General features: G+C 36.8%; 1 protein-coding gene across 5 annotated transcripts in view; it reads left to right on the top strand.

Annotated features, from left to right (window-relative positions):
• Window positions 1-20,591, top strand: part of BEND5 (BEN domain containing 5) — an 885,907-nt gene that overhangs the window by 34,101 nt on the left and 831,215 nt on the right. For all 5 annotated transcript variants that reach the window (XM_032118194.1, XM_032118193.1, XM_032118192.1 and 2 more), the window contains exon 3: window positions 12,478-12,602. In XM_032118194.1, coding sequence (XP_031974085.1) covers window positions 12,478-12,602 — 125 coding nt within the window. The remainder of the gene's footprint in view (window positions 1-12,477; window positions 12,603-20,591) is intronic.

Here is a 20,591-nt window from a genome sequence, read left to right as displayed (position 1 = left end):
TTTAAGATTAGCATTTAGTGTTAACATAATACATGGAATTGTAGAAGGGGTATCTATTGTAGAATACAAATTTCATTGCTGGCTGCCACTTTATAAGAATCATCCCCTCAACTTCCTCCCTTGCCCTCGCCTTGCCCTCCTCTCTCCCCATGTTTTAGGCATCACTTTCTGATGAAATCCTCATTCTGAGTTAACATGGGGAGTAAAATAATATGTTGATGGCTTGGATATCTGTTGGTGTTCTGATGATCCCTGAGTAGAGAGAGTGATGTGCTGTCACTCTCTCCATAGCTGTCCAAGGTTGAGAATTTTATTGCATCTTTCAAAATTTCTTTTTACTTTCCTCTGAAAATGAAAATAAGTTGAATAAAATCCAGTTTAAATTTGAGCGGAGCTGCATACTCACTCTGGGTATAAAATTAAACTCTATTTCCTAAGGAGTTTTTTCTGTTAATACAACTTTTGTTCCTGCTTTATGACAATTATCATATATGGCATTTTTTTTTGTTGTTTTACTGCCACAGTTTGAAGTGAGAGCATTAAGTTAAATTAATTTGACTTTGCTTGGCAAATGGCGATAGTAGCACTTTAACAGCTGTTTGCTTTCCTGGATTGTCCTTGGTGCTGAAATTGCTTTTGTACCTAAACGGCAAACTGTGTTTATAGGGCTACAGAATATGGAGATAAATTTAGCCTGTCAAACAGATATTATTGGGGCTTTTTTTGTGCTGTGTTTCTGGGAGTGGATCCTGACTACAGTGCTTTAATTCCAAGCTGTGTGTGCCTTTGGACATCTTACAGGACTGTTGTGGAGCTTTTCTCTTTGATTTATGACCTTGCCTGTATGGACTTCTGATCAGATTTTATTCTCATTTAGTGCAAGAGGGGCTAATTATGAAAGTGACAAAGATTCTTTCGTTGTGCTAAAGCTTTTTGAATGACAAAAGGGGGCTTTAAATTAAAATGAACTTTAACAAGGCATTTTCACATTGAAGTGATACACACTCTACCACTGATAGAGTAATTCATTTTCAATCCTTTCTGATTCTATAAACACATTGTCTCACAAGATCAGTAATTTTTTTACCTCTCAGGCTAATGAAGAGTGGATGGTAGACCAATGAATTCTCTTTTTGCAGAACTGTTTTGACATTCTTAATTTTTTCTTAAATATCAAAGAAAGGACAAAGAGCAGTGATTTTATTGCATTAATATTAATAATCATTTATCTGCCAGAAAAACATTTAAATATCACTTGACATTTGCAGAGAAAGATTAATGTTTAATTTACTACAAACATAGAAATACTTTGAAATAAAAGGAAATGCTTCTGGATTCAGCAAAATAAAAAAAACCAAAAAACCACCAAAACCCCAACAAAATTAAGACAGACATTCAGATATAAAAAACCATTGTAACCATAGCAGTAATCAAAAACATGTTGGTGCCATCTAAAATGTCAATATTTAAATTATCACTTCTGATTGAAAAAATAACATCAACTAGATAGTTTTTTAAGGTCTAATTTAAGCTTTAACTAAACAAAGACAAATGAGGGTAAGCAGTTTTCTTTAACATCCATGTGGGTACAGCTACAAAGGCCTGTATAAATTCTAGCAGCATTATAAAAACAAACCTACATACTGTAGTTAGAATATGAACAGTATTGGCATTTCCTAAATACTGGTAGGTCTGAAAATCAAGGGGGGCCTCCAGAACAGGCTGGTGTCTGGAGGAAAGGAAAATAGCAAGACACAGGAGTCAGAAAATTATATAAGTGAAAATACAGGAGGAAGTTCCATTACCTACAGAAGGATCAAAATGCTGTATAATAAAGAGAAAAGTAGCGAAATCCCCTTGTTCTACAAAAGAATGTCAGAGCAGGAGCTACAGAGGAGGAGGAGATGAGCAGAAAAGTTGTGTATCAGTCTAATCTGATGAAATGGCTAAAAATGTACCCAGACTGCAGGGAAGTCTATCTGTAAATTTTATCATGGAGATTATATGGTAAGATACCACTTTTAGGCAATGAAATGATGGGATTAATGTATTGAATGAGAATAACATTTCTAGCCCCCAAACTGTTTTTGTGACTAGATTGATAATGGCATAGAGAATCAAATTCAGTTTTATAATAAACTAAAATAAGACTGTTTCTTCTGCAAAAGCTGTATGTAGGACAGATATTATTCAGATTCAGTACTTGTATGGAAAGTCTATCCTTACAGTACCTTTTTTCAAGGATTTTTTTTTTATGTGACAAAGAAAGTTTTAGCTATAAACCCAGTAATTTATTAGTTAAAGAACGTTTTTATCCAGGATCCGTCTCAAAAAGCAAGATTCTTTTATAAGGCAATACCTGGAACCTTTCCATTAATACTCTTTAATAAAAAACCTCTGATTTTATTTACAGCTCTGGTGACTTTTGAGAAGTCCTTGAGGATATAATATAACTATAGGTCTCCAAAATGATTAAGATTTCCATTTTTATTCAAGTGTCCGTCTGTAGTTACACTTTGGAAGGTTTCCCCTGGAAAAATGGTGATTCTATGTATAAGGCACCAAACTAGGCCAAATGCAGAATTACAGCATTACTGTGCAGGAATAAATCAACAGGAATATCCTCCCTTGTAGGATGAAAGAACTTTCTTCTCTTTTGCATTACAAGAATTCTCAGGGTCTTTGCAAAATGATGAATATATTGAGTAGGAAGCATTACATAAGTAGGACTGCTGTGTTGTACTTAAGAATAAAGAATATGCAGCTTTTAACATTTTTAGCCATTTTTAATTCTTTTTTTGCACACCTGTGCCGTCTAGGCAGCAGGTAAATATGAGAATGTTTTACGTCAGAGGCTATAGAGAGCAACAGATTTCAGTGGTGTACACTGAGCACCAGGCCCCAACCAAGTCAGTATTTAGAACATGTTTCACTGTGACACACCAGCGATGGTACATCCCACTGTGGTACCGCAGTTCCTATCCCCTCATCTGCCTTGCTGGTTGCTTCCGTGGTAAAGGCTGCAGACATTGTTATAATTTATTTATTAACTTATTAATTATTTATTTAGAATAGCACCCATTATATGCTAAGTGACTTCCAGACAGAAATTTCCCCAAATGCTTTTCCTTTAAGAGCTCTGCTCTGAAAGATGGGGTACAAGCACAGCCGTGAGAGACCCATTTTGGGAGCACACGCTTTGTTAAAGAAAGCTGAGTTTCATGACACTAATGCAAAACCTCTTTGTATTCTGATTTTCCTTTAACAAAGGTTCACTGCTGTGGATAAATAACTGCCCATCTGTCATTGGAGGCCTTTGGGGAATTGATAAAGAGGGAGAAGAGAAATCTGTTTTTCTGGGGATTTGGTGGATTTGGTGTAGTGGGTGTGCAATGGCCATCTTAGGGCATGGGCCTCTGATTTTTAAGCACTCTTGACACTCCCTACTAAGTTGATGCTTTGCTGCTTTACCACTGCCAGTTTGCGTATGTACATGATTTTGTGAGTTTTTGGAGCATTTGTCCTGCAGTCTTGGGGTCTGCTGATATTTCTGTAATTCATAAGACTCTCACAGATGTAGGAGAAGGAGTCAAGAGACTGACTCCATTTTATCTATCCTTTACAATTTCCCTACATGGTGAACATTGACATTTTATTCTTTGCAGCACCACATTTTTTAGGCCCTTTAACTGAAAGCGTTAGTTTTTATTGAAAAGGGCAATTTTGAAATAAGGCTCTTTGGCTGCAAGTGATTAAATATCAATCTCATTTGATCAAAACTATTGAATTCTTTCAGCAAGATTGTGTTGCATAATTTCTTAATACATAAGGAAGCCTGCTGTTTACACAATGGTCTTTGTAATATTAACAGGGATATGTGTATTGTGCTACTTTGCTCACAGTGGTTGTTGAGCAATCATGATCACTAAATATTCAGGAATACTTGTTGCTGTTTTTCATTGTGCTCTGAACTGGGATCACCATTAAGACTGCCTTACCTAACGAACATAAAAAGACAGAAAAAATTCTAGTTCTAGCTGCTTGTGTTGTCTTTCTAAATTGCATTGTTTACTCTCCTGGACTATAAAAGAAAGTTGTAAGTGATGTCAGTATGTGGCCTTTGGGATTAACACCTGCTAGAACTTTACAGTTATTTATAATGTGAAATCTCTGTAATAGTATTCTCATTGCAGGAGGGAGATCAAACCTACTTAATAAATTTTAATTCCACTATTCTCCCTTTCCCTTTGCCCAGACATCATTCAAACACCTGTGACCAAGAAAAGTATTTTTTTCTGAAAGGAAGAATTCATCCTAAAGCTGTCCAATGGCAGGACTGTCCAGACTCCTGAAATATGAGAATCTTTTTGTAACTTTTTTTAGTAAAGTAAATCATGGCATTGCCCATCCCACCCCTCTTTCTTTTATATTCAACAAATAGATTTAAGATCATTTATGATTCTCTCCTTTTTCAACCTTATTCTTTCTTAAAGGTTTTCAATTCCCTTAATTTTCTGTGTGGAAGACAATTCTACCTCCTACTCTAATTCAGATAAAAGTTTTAATTTATAAAACTCCTGTGGGTGTTTTGGTCTAGGCTACACATCATTAATATTTCTGCAATTTAACCCAATACAAAGGAATTAAAGATTTATTCATTACACTTGTTTGGGACCACTGAGAAGCAGTAACTGTGTTCCCAGGGCCTGTGGGCAGAATGCCCCCAGGAAATGCATCTAGTGCACCTTACTTATCACTTGGGAGGAAAAGTACTGGGGAGAGTGGAACTCAGAGTGTGATCTTGAAAAGGTGTGGAAAATCAGAGCAGGCTCTCATAGTTATGAATTAAGAGCAACGCCTGAAGAAACAAAGAAACAAATAGAGATCCATAAATTACATATACCCCAAAAATACCATTTATTTTAATGTTGTTTACATAGATAACCAAGAAAAATGTAAAGCTAGAATTTTCATGTGCTGTCAGTCACAATTAGATTTTATCACATCGTCTGCTTACAATAAAAGCTCAATCAGAATTTCTCAGCCCCTGTGAGCTCTATATCCTGATTTACTCTTTGCAGAGATAGGACCTGGCCTTTTACTGCTGCTAAGACCTAAGTCATTGTTCCCATGCATTTTTCACAAAAACTACGGATTTGCTGTTCTTTGGATGTCACTATTGATAAAAACTTAAAATATAATGGAAACAACAATTTCAACTTGCTTAATTGAGGAGGGAAGATAGAAAAGAGACTGCAAATCAAGTCTGAAACATCCAGCTTTTTGAGCCGTGTACTGTGGAAATACTTTGCCTGTTTGATAGTCTTGACCAGGCAGTCTGGCAGTCTGGATTTTTACCAAGAGTGGTCATGCTATGGTTTTAACTGAAACATCAGGTTTTTAAAAGAATACTATATTGCTGAAGAGTACTGAGGATTTTTCTGCAGAACATTGATTTAACTGTGGCAGTGTAGATATTACTTTGTGTTGCAGAGCTTGATATGTGCAATTTTAATAATTTAAACTATAATTTGCAGGTGTTATATATATTTTTTTTTATGGTATGGTCTTCTTTTTTCAAATCACGTGCTTTGTCGTTTCAGATATCTTGAGCTGATGTATGCTCTGGGCAGGAATCTAGGACATGATGCAAAAATTGTTGTGGGTGTTAGAGATCATCACTATTTAATTAGATTTTTCTTTTTCTATTTAGAATTCAAATACTATTTAGAAGTTCTTTAGGACTTATTGCCGAACTATTTTTTATGAATTCTTTTCGCAGACAAAGACCATAAAGCAAGTGGGAATTTACATCTGATATTCCTAGATGCACTCCTTTCAGAAGATACCTAATCTTTCAGTTGAGAGAAGTTTTTACAGATCTCAGTCCCTGTAGTTCCTGTTCCATTTAGAACATATTGATGAAATTTCTTTGCATTATCATCTCAATGTGTTTTATGATCTATAAGGATGAATTCCATCAAGAGTATTCCATATTCAACATTTTACCTTATTTTGTGAAATACAGAGTTGCATGAAATATAGATTAATGCTGTTTGGCTATCTTGGACTTGATCCCAGGTTCAACTGAAAATGATGTATATTCCAATCTGTTCCTTGGTTGTTTTTGTTTAAAGAATTTGTATAGATTGAAATGCAGCTGCAAGTGTATTAGTGATTTTCTATTGCTTACTTGTCAAGATTTTTATTGTGTGGATGAAAAATAGCATTTCAAAACCTGGCAGCATATTGACAAAAACAGAAGAGCACTTTGTGTAATTCTCTTTTGAAAAACTACCTCTTTTAGAGACAGAGATTGCCTCAGCTACTTCCATTCATATGTATCTTGATCAATAGATTTATTGATAGCTTTTAGCCAAGATTTAATTCTTTTTTTCTCCTCAGTTCACCATGGTGCTCACTTTTCTGAATTAAGAAACTAGAATTAGGCTCCTATAAGCAAGGCATACAATATGCAAGCGCTCTAGGTGTAAAAGGAGGCATTTGACCTTTTGTTGCTAATCTGTGACAGGTGCAGGCTATTTTCTTCCAAATGGTGTTAATTTTCATGTGCAAATCCACCCCCTGAAACCTGCATTCTATACATCCACCACAGGGGAATTGGTGGTCATCATGAGTACTGTAATGGACAGCTGAGAGGGATAATCACTGATATTTCAGCACATTTACGCTCGCCACTCAGTCGGGTTTAGAGCACTTCTGTTTTCACTGCTTATTAGGGAGGCTTGAAGTTAGTTATTCATGGCCGGACAAAAAAAAGTGTCTGAGAAAGTTCATGTGCCGGGAACAGCACATTGTTACAAATTAGTTTCCTTTACCATTTCTGGCAAACTCATTACAAAGTAATCGCGCCCTGCGCTGAAGTGCACTTCCTCTGGGACCAATAACTGTAAATAAGCAGGGCTGCAAGCTGGCTGATAAGTTGTTGTTCTGAAGATAACGGTCCTTTTTAGCAGAGTGTTTGACCTTTTTCTTTATATTGCCTCAGGCTTGTCTAAGACCCTCAAGGTCTATTTTTCATCTTAAAAATTCTCTGTAGGCAAGCACAATGTGTGGTTTAAGAAGATTTTAGGATTGCTTAACATATCTATATTTTATTTTCTAGCATTTTTATGATAATTGTTAGAATGTTTAGTGACTTTAGCTAGCGTTTTCTTAAGCAGGTTTTCTTTCTTTGTGTAAAGTACACTTTTTATTGATGTAGGAAGCAATATACATTAATATTTTATGAGGACTAAGTGTATGTTGCATGATTAATAAAATAGTATCATTGGGCTTTTTTCTGACTTTTAAAGAAACTTGAAACATGCTATTGACCCCTTTCACTATTCACATTTTGAGAGCATTGCACTAAACATTACTCTGTAAAGCAATTTAAGCAAATATAATTAGGAATTTCAGCTTGAATGATTAAAGGAAAGTATGTCTCCTCTCTTCTCAGTATGCTAAGAGTATTGAACAGAACTGTGACTGAAAATTGAGTGTGTCTTAAAAACAAACCCCAAGGCTAAGTGAAAGTCAGCTTATAGACATTTGGGAATTTGATTTGTTCACATCTTCCCATCAGTTTAAAAAGATCTGTGCTAGTATTTCTGTAAAGTAAAATAATAATAGAAAAAAACCCTGCAACTAATTTCAGAGTGCATAGGAGAGAAAATCCAAAGTGTTTTGCAAAGTGCTGGCTACCCTAATAAATTGCTTGTTTTACTTTTAAGATATAGTCAGAAAGTTATTTGACATCCAGATGTGCACCTAGATTATTAAAAAAAAAGTTAAACAAGAATTATCTTAGAATGCCAACCAGTTCAGATTTTATTGCTCATAATGTTGTTGTTTTTTTTCCCTTGCAGGTCATGTTACTCAATCAGTTCATTAATCATACATGTACCTTCAATAACATTAATATCTTGTGTTTTGTAATGTTACCCCCAAACATAGTGCTAATCACAAGATATGGAGTGATGAGGCTTTGGAAAATGCTGTATAATCTCATATATATGACTTCTGTATTTATGGAATGGAGTGGTGATGAGTTCATGTGGGCATGAACTCAAAGTGAAGTAAAGCAAAGCTGATGTTTTAGTAGTGTGAGACGTTTTTCTCTGATTGTAAAAGAATATACTTAACCAATGGGGATGTGAACAGACTCTCTTACTGCTATCACAAATTACCAGACTGGCAATGTACACAGAATAAGAACTGTGCACATGAAGGGTCGTACAGTGGTTGTATCATGACTGAAAACTGTTGGTAGGTACATTACACAAAATTGGTTCTATCTGGCTTTCTCTTACATTTGTCATCATTTCAGCACAGAAACTGTTGGCTGCAGGTACTGCAAAGCACAGGGTATGCATTGTGGAATTGCACAGAGATTCCTGGGACACAAGAGGCACTTGCTGTCTACCCACTTACTCAATAGTTTCCTCTCTTGCTATATATTTAGCAAAAAGGCAAGAAAAAAAATTTATGGAACCTTTTACAGATATTAAAAAAAAAATCAGCTTGGAAGTGATTTGCACTTAAGAAAAAATGTTTATATTCAGTGTGAAAGTGGCTTAATATCTAAATGGAATGCTGTAATCAATGTTTTAATTCCTGTTCCATAGTTTCTAATGCATGTCACTGTGTTACCTGTGGTATTGGAATATAATTCTCATCCATTAGAATAAATCAATTGCCCATGACTACAGCGCTGTGAAAGCAGTACAAAAACCTGTTCAGTATGTTTATGAGATTAACATTGGGAAGTTTATATCCTTTCTTGGACACCAAGAAATGTTCTTCTGTGGCTTTATCAGTTTTCTACAAAGCATCTCTTAAAGCGAGGAGGTGTTTTGTTCCTACAGTTCTTGGCTTCTTTGTACCAAAACTGCCGTCTTGTTTAATGACATTGCTATGTGGGCTGAAATTAGGCTGACAGATTGTGAGCAAAGGCTGTGATATTACAAACAATAGTCTATTGAGCATGAGGAACTTGTTGAATTAGTTACCGAAGGCATTAGTGCTCAGTTCAGCCTCTTTAGCATCTGGAGGACAGACAAGAAATAGTGGGCTAATGAAATGTCCAAATGACACCAAACTGCAAAGGGCTGCAGGTGACAATGGCAGCTGATATGTGTTTTGAAGGACCCTGGTAAGAGGCAAAAACTAATAATAAACTAATAAACCCACAGAAGGAAAAAATACTGCATTAGGAGTGAAGGGCGTGAAGGGACAAATTTCCTCCAAATTTGTCTCAAACCAGCGCAGGAGTATTCAAATCAAAAGAGAAAACAATATTGGGGTTATTAGCACACCATTGATTAAATTTTAAGGGTTCTGCTGGATTTGAGATGGGTTTTCCAGAGCAGACTGGATGGCAGTGGCTCCAGCACACCAGCTCTTCACCATCCACGATTCCCTTGACATCAGTACAATTCTCCAGTGCTGGTTTAGGGATCCTGTGGACTCTGCAAAGTGGTTCTAAGTGATTCATCTGTTCCCCATCCACTTCAAGTTAGCTTGATGTTGAAAAAGGAACTGCAATGTGCAAAAGGTCAAAATCAAGGTCTCATTTTGTTCTAATTATTCACTTAATAATCTTTTAGTTTCCTATGCCATGCAGTACAAGTTTTTAATGGTCTTTGAACTTTAAATATGAATTTAATTGCTTCTGTGTCCTTCTTTGGGAGTAATTCCATCAAAATTTGCACCTCTGCTCTGTGCTGCAGATAATCCGTACCTGGAATTGCTGAGATTGCTGGGAGGCAGGTATAAATATTTGTTTACAAGATGGACCTAGTCCACCATCTGTGTTCATCCAGCCTGCTGCCTTAACCCTAGAGAATCTGCCAGGATTCCGTGCACAGCTCAGGCTGGCTCAGGACATCCACACACCAAACTTTGTCCAGAGAGACCTTAATCTGTGACCTATGAGGCAACTGGAATCTAAACTTTTGGGATGAATACCTTGGACCACCTAAATCCTGAAATATCCAAGGAATATTATTATCCCAGCTATGTCATTTACGCAAGGCATTTAATGAAAAATACAGCAAAATGAAGTCACTTAATTAAAGGTATTACTATGCAATTGCTTGGTTTTACCATTCTTATTTACTTTGGATAATAATCTGTAGGAAATCATGGTTTACGTTAAGGTTTGAACTCAGTTGTCAATAAGTGATGGGTCTGACCCCTGTGGCAAAACGTGCGCTCAGATGTGTCAGGGACTTCAGCTAAAGCCAGGAGCTGTGGTGGGTTGGCCTTGCCCACCCAGCACTCTCTCACCCACACTCCTCACCAGGACAGGGGTGAAAATAAGGTGAAAAAGCTCATGGGTTGAGGTGCAGACAGGGAGGTCGCTCACCAGAGGCCTCCACAGGCAAAACGGACTCCGCTGTGGGGAGACCAATTTATTGCCCGTTAAAATAGGTTTGCATAGTAAAAATCAAAGAGAAATTAAAACAATGCCTTCTCCCTGCCCTTCCCCATTTCCCAGGATCAACTTCCCCACACAAGAAGCAGTGCAAGGGGCTGAGGGCTGGGGTCAGCGCTCTGCTGCTGATCCTTTCTTGCTCCCCTGCTCCACCCTGGGCCTTTCCCTTCCCCTCCCAGGGCCGCAGTCCTGTCAGGAGCGCCTGGTCCTCTGTGGGCCAGTGCTCCTCCAGGAGACATCCACCTGCTCCAGCCTCTCCCCACAGGACACACAGGGGAGTCTCTGTCCTGGCTCCCAGGGCACCCCCTTCCCTCCTCCTCCTCCTCCTTGATCCCCAGTTCTCCTCAGGCTCCCTCGCCCCTCTGCCTGTGTAGGATTTTGCCCTTCACTGGACACATTTTAACCCGCTGGGCTGAGGGTGTGGGCTGGGCCATGGGTGAGGCCGTTCTGGAGTCGGCTGGGAGTGTCAGGAAAAGGCTGGAATGGGCAGGGGCAGCGCGGCCTCTCCAAGGGCTGGGCCTGCAGCCCCACTGCCGGCACCTGGGCACCGACCCCTGCCACAGCAGGTGACATTATATATATGTTTGGCAGAGGCATCCTGGCTCTGTAAAAGGGCTGGTTTTTCCAATATTTCCAATGCTAAGTGTCTCCTTGAGGCGAGCCCTCAGGAACAGATTGAGAGTGTGGAGTGAAGCTCTGCAGAGGGAAGCAGTGGAGAGAATTTTCTTCTGAAAAGAAGGATGTGGGTAGGAAAGTAGAGGATAACATTAAAAATAGGGAAGATTAAACATGTTACATTAGTAAAGCCAGAAACAATTTAGGATGAGGTAGAAATCCTGGAAATATTGATAAACAGAATTAAAAATGTCTTTTTCCTGCTTCTTTTCCAGCCCAGAGCAGCAGATCAGCTGAATTTCGCTGCTTGTGCTAGTATTGAGCAGCGTGTTACCAGAGAACAGTCCTATTGACTGCAGTGGGACTTGCTGAGGAGGGAATTGTTTAGCTCAAATAGCCTTATAAATACACATTAGAACTCAACAGTATATTTCCAACCCCAAAATATATTTGAAACCATAAACCCAGGTTTTCAGTGCTACTTTTTAGAAAGAAATATAATTTAGCATGCAAGCTAAAACATGGCCCTGTCTTACAAGACCTGATGAGATGGGTTTTGGATTGGATCAGGAAAATGTAAAGTCTTATTTTTGTAGTGTATAAATGAAATGGACAGCCTAAACCCTGTCTCTAAAAATCTTGGCACACTTCAAAGGAAAAATGCCATTTTAGCAATTTAAAAGCACTTAGTGGGTTTTCCCAGTGCTGAACTTCATTTCTATAGCCAGTGTGGTTGCCTGCTGAATAATGCCATAGGGGACAATGTAGCTCTGACTATACTTAAAAATACTATTCCATGAAATTCACTAGGAACAAGCTGAGGCAAAATCTCGTTTGTGTCTTTGGAAGGAGGTGATAGTGGCTGTAAATGGTAAAGGAAAAGGACTGAGATGGTTTTTGTATCACAGAGGAGATGAAGGCTGGACCATCTGTGTGGAGAGAGGGATGCTCAGAGGAGCAGCCAGAGGGGCCAGGGGGAAATCTGGGGGCTTTAATGTTACAGGGGGTTGAACAAGAGCAGCAATTGGGAAGAAAGAAATCCATACAGGTGGGGGCTAAAAGAGGTGCAGAGGCATAATTAGAAAAGGGAAAAAAAGAAAAAGGAAGCAATTAAAAGGATATTAGGACACATAATTGGAATATTCAGATAAGAGGAGACAAAAGGTCAATTTGATTGAGTAATAAAAATCTGTGTTGTCTTCTTTTTGGTGTATTCATATGCATGTAGCTTACTGCTATATATTTTATTCTATGACTACAGTTAGGCCTTTAAAAAAGAATTCTGAACTGCTGCGAGGCCTTTTGTACTTGCATATTTTAACCAACAGAGGTAGAAGTTTTAAAAACTTTTCTCAGTGTAGTTCCTGGGGAGTTGATCAGCCATTCATTAAAACACATCCTGTTTCATCTGTCCTTGGTAGGGAACCTTGGCCGGGTGGACCATGTCACGGAGTTTGAATATGACCTCTTCATTAGGCCAGATACCTGCAACCCACGCTTCCGAGTCTGGTTCAACTTCACTGTGGAAAACGTGAAAGAATCGCAGGTAAGTGATAATAAATTAGATGGTATGATAGCTTTAAAAATTGCTTACTTCAGAATGTATTTTCTTTAACAAAAAAGATGACACCCAGGGTTTGCGAACTAAAAATTGCTCTAAAATATATCTTTGTTTGAATTTTTACGAATAAAAGCAGGTATCAGCATTGGTATGGTATGACTGTCCTTTTCAGCAATGCAAGACAGGAGGTAACTGCAGACAGTATAAGGTTTGCCAACTAACAGAACTGGTATTAGTAATGGCTGCCATGTATTTGTGTTTTTGCATTCCAACTGAATATGTGTGTTAATGTACCAAAAAAGTCCATCATAGCTGTTCAAATATTATCACTCAAGCCTTCATTTAATACATGTAGAACAATGAGGTAGCTTTGCAAACAGGCATTTCCCTAGTGACTTGTAGCAGAGGAGTTGCTTGCCAACGTGTCGCTTGTGAAAGAGGAGGTTTAAATGTGAAGCAAATTGATAGGCAACTGTTTCACTTACTTTTAAATAATGTTTTTTTGCAGTAAAAATTCCCCTTGAGAAAGAAACTTCCTTGCTCTATTTTTTCACTTGTATAATTACAAAGTTATATACTCACATTGAAAAATAAAAAAGGGATTTCATTTCACTTTTCACAAGCACCTTGAATTTTGTTCTGGTGGCCTGCCTTAGTTTATCAGGATCAGTCTGTCATTTTTACTTATTGGAAATAAAACATATTTAGTAAGAGAAAAAAACTGCAGAAGCTTGATATGTGTATTCCTACGAGACTAATATCTTAGTATCCACCACTGTACCATTCCTGTTACAACTGGAAATCATGAAATTGTTTATCTATCGTCCTGGAGCCTGATACTTTATCAGACAGACCCTTTCCCCTGCTGTGCCTTACCCAACTATGATCAAATTATATAGTCATGAGATGAATGGGAATCTGTCTCAAGGAGGCAAAGAGATCAGGTAGAAAGATACAATATATATCTAGTGCTTACAGGATATTTGTTTTCATGATTGTCTACATGAAAGAGAGTGGTTTCACTATTAAGTTTGGCTGGTGAGGTCTGTTTTTATAATGTGTGCTCCTATAATCTTTTTCTCATCTCTCCAATTTCCGTTAAAATGAGACCTGCCTGGATGTAATCTAGTCTGGAACCCTTTTTAGGTCTTTGTACTACAGGCCATGGGCAGCCTTAGTCATTGCAGCTCAGCTATATTAAATGAAAGTTAGAAGTTGCTACATCAAACATTCAGTGTAATGCAATCTGTTTTCTGCATTTTGATTAATTTATTTTATGTTTTCCTAGAAAACAGTAACAATGAAACCCAAACTATTCAGTACTGCTTAAAAATGTTGCACTAATACAGAGTACCTTTGATCACATTATGTGTAGGAGTAGATATTTTAATAGCCCTCTATAAATCATTACCTGCATCCTATTGTATTTATATTTGATGTATTATATAGGCAATGTCCGAGGAAGGCACACCTATACATTTATATGTATTAGGTCTGGTTTTAGCCATTTGGATGAGAACTCATAAAGAGTAGCTACTTTTGTTTTATATATGATCTATTAGTGCATTATTTTGTTTTATTAATCTACTGATAAATGAAAAGAAAGACCAGTTAGATGTTCCAGCCAATTTTACCATCCATGCATTATTGTTCCATAAGAAAACAGGTTCTTTGCATTCCAGTTTTAATTTTCTTAAGTTGTGGAGCTTCCATTTCCTATGTCTCAAAACTGTTTTATAGACTCCTCTCACTTACAGTGTTGCTTGATTTTTAGCCTAAAGCTTTCCTTTATTTAATCCCACAATTCCCGGTTGCAATTCTGCTTAGTAATAACTCCTCTTGGTACAAATAAATCCTCATGGTCCCTGGCTAACATTTATATTTCTGTAAATTATAACATTCCTCATCATTTGTGTCTCAACCTAGCTATCATGTTTGGTTCTTTCAGCCCTATATCCAATAGACCACTTTACCTTTTAAGTATTTTTCTGCTTTGGGGCCTTTGGACTTTCATTGTAAGTGAATCTTTCAGTCCTCTGATAATTAGCCCAGTTTCCCAAGGAAGCAAAGCTTATATGATCACACTGTCTGCTTGCTGGCCTAGGTTTTTTTATGGCTGCTGATCCCTCTCCTCTCTTTTCTCCCTCAATAGCTTCTTAACTCCTGGCCAGTTTCAGCACCACTGGACAGGAATTCCTGTAAGTTTCAGGAAAACAGGCTGCCAGATGGGCAAGAGACCCATTAGTGTTCCCACTGGCAGACAGGCTATAGTATGAGATCATTTCTTATTAAACATCAGAGAATCCACAGAGGAGATGAATAGGAGAAAGTACTCATTGGAATTTGCATTTTTAAGATACCAGAGAATCCAACCATGAAATCCAAATCCATAGCATTTAGTAATTTTGCTTCTTGCAGAACTTCTTGTTTTTATTGTTATTCTTCCTCTTCCAGTTCCTTCAATATTTTCTTTATAGTGCGGAACTAAAATTTAATGGATAATTCTGAGTGTGCTAATCCCAATTTACAGAGAAGGGGCTCTAGTGCCTTTTCTCTGTTACTGCCTCACTATAGACAGCTGGAAATTGCAGCAGCCTTTTGTTGCTGTATCACTATGGAAACTCAGGCCTAATTTGTTTTTCCCTATCATACAGAAGTCTTTTTCGGAGTGATTGCTTCCTTGCTCCTGTTACGTATGTCTGAGGTTACTGTTGTGCTTCACAGGTAATAGAGCTAAGTTCTGTACCATGCCAGTGACAGCCCTAATATTTCCAGAATTATTTTTAGAATGTTATTATGAACTTGGTTTATTTGATGTTCACTTCCCTATGTTGAAGTAGAACCAACAGACTCTTTTTAATTTGGAAGTTGGTAAATTAATTTCTTCCTCCTTATGACTTGGACTTCTACGTAAGACATCTTATGTTGTCAGTTTTATTTTATACTTTTTATAACATGGAAAAAAGATTAAAAAAAGTAGCTAATGCCTTACATTTATGGGGGGAAAAGAACCATCATATAAGATACCTGCAAGATGTAAAATATGTTCCTTTGGTCTACTTATATGGTTTCTGACTTGCAAGTCAGTTGGTCTAAAAAGATCTGAGCTATGATTTTTTTTGTTCCTTGTTTGGTGAATTCAAGTAACACCAATATTGGAAAAGAAAAAAAGAAACTGATATGTTACATGTAAGGAAAACACATAGACTTTTATGATTTACACGTATCCATGAAAGGGAGAGTGAAGGAAATAGGATTTGCTGTGGAACACATGGTCTCATGGGCAAAGCCTCCAATTTCTCTAATTATATACGTGTCACAGGCTGCTCTCTATTCCTGATAATGCTCTTTACTGGGTAGGATTTCCTTCCTATTCACTTCAGCCATGGCCCTTAAAACACCATCTACGATTTTGCTAAATTTCTTCTCCGTGCAGCCGGAAATTGGATGGAAAAATTTCATCTCCCAATTGCATTTCAAGTATTTTAAATACACGGTGCTTCAGGTGCAAGTTTACCTCTGAGCTAGAATGGCTTTAATGCTATTACTAGCAACAGTGATTCATTTGAGCTTTTTGGGAAAAAAAGAAATGTGTGTACGTGTGATAATAAAAAACATACTGGTATACCAATATGGGAGGATTTTACAGGTGAAAAGAATGATTATTGTTCTTGAGGGCCATAGACAGAAATTCTTCTCCAGTGATTGACACTCCCTCTTCCAGATACTGTAACCACACCAAAAAAAGATGATCTTTGTCCTGGAAAATTTGCTTTTGAGCAGTTTGAGAAGAGGTAAGAGTTAAATACAAGAAAGCGATGAAAGGATTGACAATATTTGAGGATTTTTGATTTAACACGCAGCAGCCATATTACACCACTAAGCAATGCACATCTAGGCCTCATGACAAATTCTGTGTGTGTGTGTGTACCCTGAGCAGCTCTGCTGTCTGATGAATCATGTTGAGAAATGGTATTTTCACTGAGATTAAAAAAAGAATTTCCAACAGAAGGGGTTTCCTAATAGTGCCAAATTTTGTTCTGTAAGTGTTGATAAACACATTTGGAGTTCTTCATCGCAAAGGTACTGACAAAATATACCAAGAAGGATAGAGGAGACGAATGGATATTTGGCAGCTAGGATTTGATCATTACTTACAGTTAATAAATCAATCCAGATTGAGGTTAAAATCGAGGAACCAAATGTTATTTACTTCAAAGGCATTCTCTCTGTTACTTCAGTTTCTGTTGGACTGAAACTAGAATTTTGACTCATGAATTTTTTTGGGGTTTTTGTTATGTATGAGTATGGATCAGGAAAAAGGATAGCCTATTCTTCAGAAATTTAAACAGGATGCCCAGGTAAGACAAGAGATTATCATAGATGGACATTATTATGAATGCATGGAGCTGTCATTGTAGAGTTTTATGGTTTTTTGTCCTACACTGTTTTGTAAAATATAGAAGGCTGTAAGATCTCTGTTGTCTTTAATTGATTAGATTTTCAGGAAAGATTTATTATTGACAGTAGATTTTATAATATGTTCAGGCCTCTTCTTACTGTCCTAAAACAACTCAGTGATCCTTAGCAGACAACTGCTTCTTTATGATGTTACAGCTGTGATTGTTTATAGGGAGAGGAGATGCCTCTCTTTATACCAACTGACACATTTTGGAGAAGAAGGGGGAAAGAAAGAAAAGCAGGCATGATTTGAGGTACTCAACCTCTTTTTCTGACCTAAGAACTCAGTCTGTGCGGTTAATTCCTGCAGAAGCTGCATCCAAAGTAAGATGGAGTGAAGATGACATCAAAAGCAGGCTAAAGTTGGAAACAGGCTACCTTTTTACTTTCTTCTTCTTGAGAAGACAAGCTTTGCTCTCCTGTCATTTGGGGATTTAAGTTACTGGTATCAAGATGCTTTATGAAGTCTTATAGTCTTTCCAGCTTCTCATTTGAGAAGACAGATATTTTCTTTGCAGTGCATTAAAGGCTATATTGCACTTACCTAGCTTTGGAAAATGCATATGTAAAAGGGCATGTTTTTATGAAAGAGTACAGTTCTGAAATTTTGAAGTGAATACATTTGAAGTGAATGAATAAAGCATTTTTTGCAACAATTCCTAACAAATCTTAAATGCATAATTTCTTTAATGTGTTTCATTGCAGATACCTTCTTAATAAATTCAGTATATATCACTCATTTATTAATAATTTACATTAATTATTTATTAATCCTCTTCTGGTCAGCTCCTGTAAGCTCTCTAAATAGCTGTTTATAATAATTTACAAGGAGAATCACTAGATTATTTGAATTTTGCCTGTTTAGGAGGCCCTCAGCTGTTACCCATCTTCATGTACTCTTATGTGAAATTTTAGCACTCTAGAAAGAGACATCCGACTCTTCCTGTATTTTGGTATTTTAGTCACTGCTTACACAGGTAGACAAAACCTGATCTTTTTCATGTCCCAGTTTTTTGTTTTGTCATATAAATTAATTTTGTTTCCTTGCTTCTGATGCTTTTCTTGAGAACCATCTATATTCAAGAGTATAAATAAATAAATGAGTATCAGCTCACAGTACCAGCTCACATTGCCATTTTGACTTTAAGATGAAACTGTGAGTAGCATAACTCCTATAACTTTTCATTCACAGCTTACTGTAGTTTTAGTATTGATTTAGTTAGAGCAGTATCAATTTTTTATTTGTTTCATATGTGAGTGAAGTTTTTCCTTTTTCTTAGCTATCAGATAGTGGATTTCAGTTCTTGTGGCTGAACTTGGTCAAGATTTAAACTTTGACATGCATCTAAGGTTGCTGGGTTTGTCAGTCATTATCATTCATCATTATCATGTCATGTCATATCATGATTTATTTTTCCTTGGAGAAAGGCAAATACTGCATAAAGGTTGAAGTTATAATCATTTTTCTAAGAAAGATTAAAAAGGAGGCAAAGCTGTCTTGAAACATTTTAATCAGGAAAAATCAAGTAAAAAAAATTGATCCGAATTAGAGAATGGTTTCACTGAAAATTCTCTGGTGTTCACTAGCAAATATGACAACAGTTGAGCAAAATAAGAGTTATGTGTTTACATCCTCTGGGATTCCTTTCAGAATTTAGAAGCAGCAGAAGTCTGGACTTCAAGTTGGTTTTCGTTTAATCTAATCCCTGTGTACTACAATGTTGCACTGCATATCCTGCACTGGCCAAATCCTTTAAAGCTGTATTTGAGTGCATATGTATATTTTATATATAAGTATATGCACACATATCTGTCTGTCTGCCTTGAAACATGAGAGGTTGAGGTGACTGCATTTGGACAATATCTTTTTAGTAACAGCTTTACCACAGGGAAAGCAGATTATTTCTTTGAGTAGCACATGTCCTTCAACTTGAAAAAAAATGGGAGAAAGAAGGATGGAGGCAGAATCATGATGAAAATTTTGTAAGACCTTGTGGTACCATAGCACCTGGTAATATGGGTCTGTAACTTCTTGTAAGGGAAGGGTTTGAATTATCTGAAGTCTATATTATAGCACAAAATGGATTGTTTCAAAGGAGCCTTTGTGTTTTTAAAAGTAGCTTTCCTGATCCCTGTGTTGGAAAGTGGTACAGTTTTATTGTAAGTCAAAAGTCCATAGAGTTAGATGATACCTGTAGCAGTTGAGGTAATCATTCACTTACTGAGGAAGCCATATGAAATGATAATTAAATAAGAAACAAAGTGATGACATTTAAAATAGATTGCATGTGTGTCTCAACATTTAAAAAAAAAAAAATCAATTGAACATACTGCAGTTTTGAAGAAAAATAATGTTACCATTTTGGAAACTTGTGCTTATATTGGTCATGTATAAAATTAGATTTATAAATGATGATTCTTCCAAGTTGGAATCCTTTCAAGTATGTATAATTTTATTTTGGATCAATAATTCAGTTGTGCTTAGAATAGATTGAGGGTGCATGTGAAACTTTGGTAAGTGCAATATAGTGCGCATCTCCATGAAATTATCCAAAGCTGTCATGACAGGTATCATCCTTTGAAAAGTAATGAATGCAGGTGGGTTGGTAAACACAGAAAATACTCAGCATTACCAGAACACTGTCTGTCCTGGTGAAATACTCACTCTTGGCAAGCCAGTGTTAAATTCATAAACCTTTTCTGTTCCAGGTGTCTGTAAGAACATCTCAGATGCCAGTGTTCAGTAATTATTGCATACATACTGTATGCTTCTGATTTAACAGTGGCTTTTGCCTACAGGAAACTAATGGCCAGGTGTGCTTAATTTCCTATGATGGTGGCGTCTGTCACTCAAAATGTCAAAAACACTTTATAGATGTCATAAACAAAATCAGTGCTGTGATGATCTCGATGTCAGTGATGTGACATGCTTACTTTTCTTTCAGTTTAAGACCTTTCTGATTTCTGATTAAATACTCCCCTTTTTAGTTACAGAGTGAATTGTCTTCCATGCAAATTTGTTTCTTTTTTCTTTTATTACTGAACAGTCTTCATATCAGAATGTGGAAGCATACGTTGAAGAAGTGAAGATGAAATGTTTTAAACTTTCCTTCTTTTGGATTTTCTTATCTTTTAAATTCAGAGTAATTTTAAATTTTTAAAATTCAGAATAATCAATGTCTCCCATTGATTTCAGAGGGAGCAAAGTTCCTAAAATGCTAAATGCTGCAGAAAAATCCCATCCTGATCTCAATTAAATATTTTTTTCCTTTGCTAGAGTTCTTATAAGTATATGCTTAGTTTATAAAACTCTGGAGCTATCAAGCACTAAGATAGACACTTTCATTTTTTTAGGGAGCAAATAAAATTAAAATGCCATGATTTGTAGCTTTTTGGTTTTTTTGTTTTTACTGTTAGTTAAAACTGGAAAACTCTGTAGGTTACCCGAGATATTGCATTCTGTATAGTTAAATTATTATGTTCTTCCAGCAAAATATATTTTAATTTATCAAT

Source organism: Corvus moneduloides, chromosome 9, assembly GCF_009650955.1.
Source record: "Corvus moneduloides isolate bCorMon1 chromosome 9, bCorMon1.pri, whole genome shotgun sequence".
Classification (NCBI taxonomy): domain Eukaryota; kingdom Metazoa; phylum Chordata; class Aves; order Passeriformes; family Corvidae; genus Corvus; species Corvus moneduloides.
This window is presented reverse-complemented; position numbering and strand designations above follow the sequence as displayed.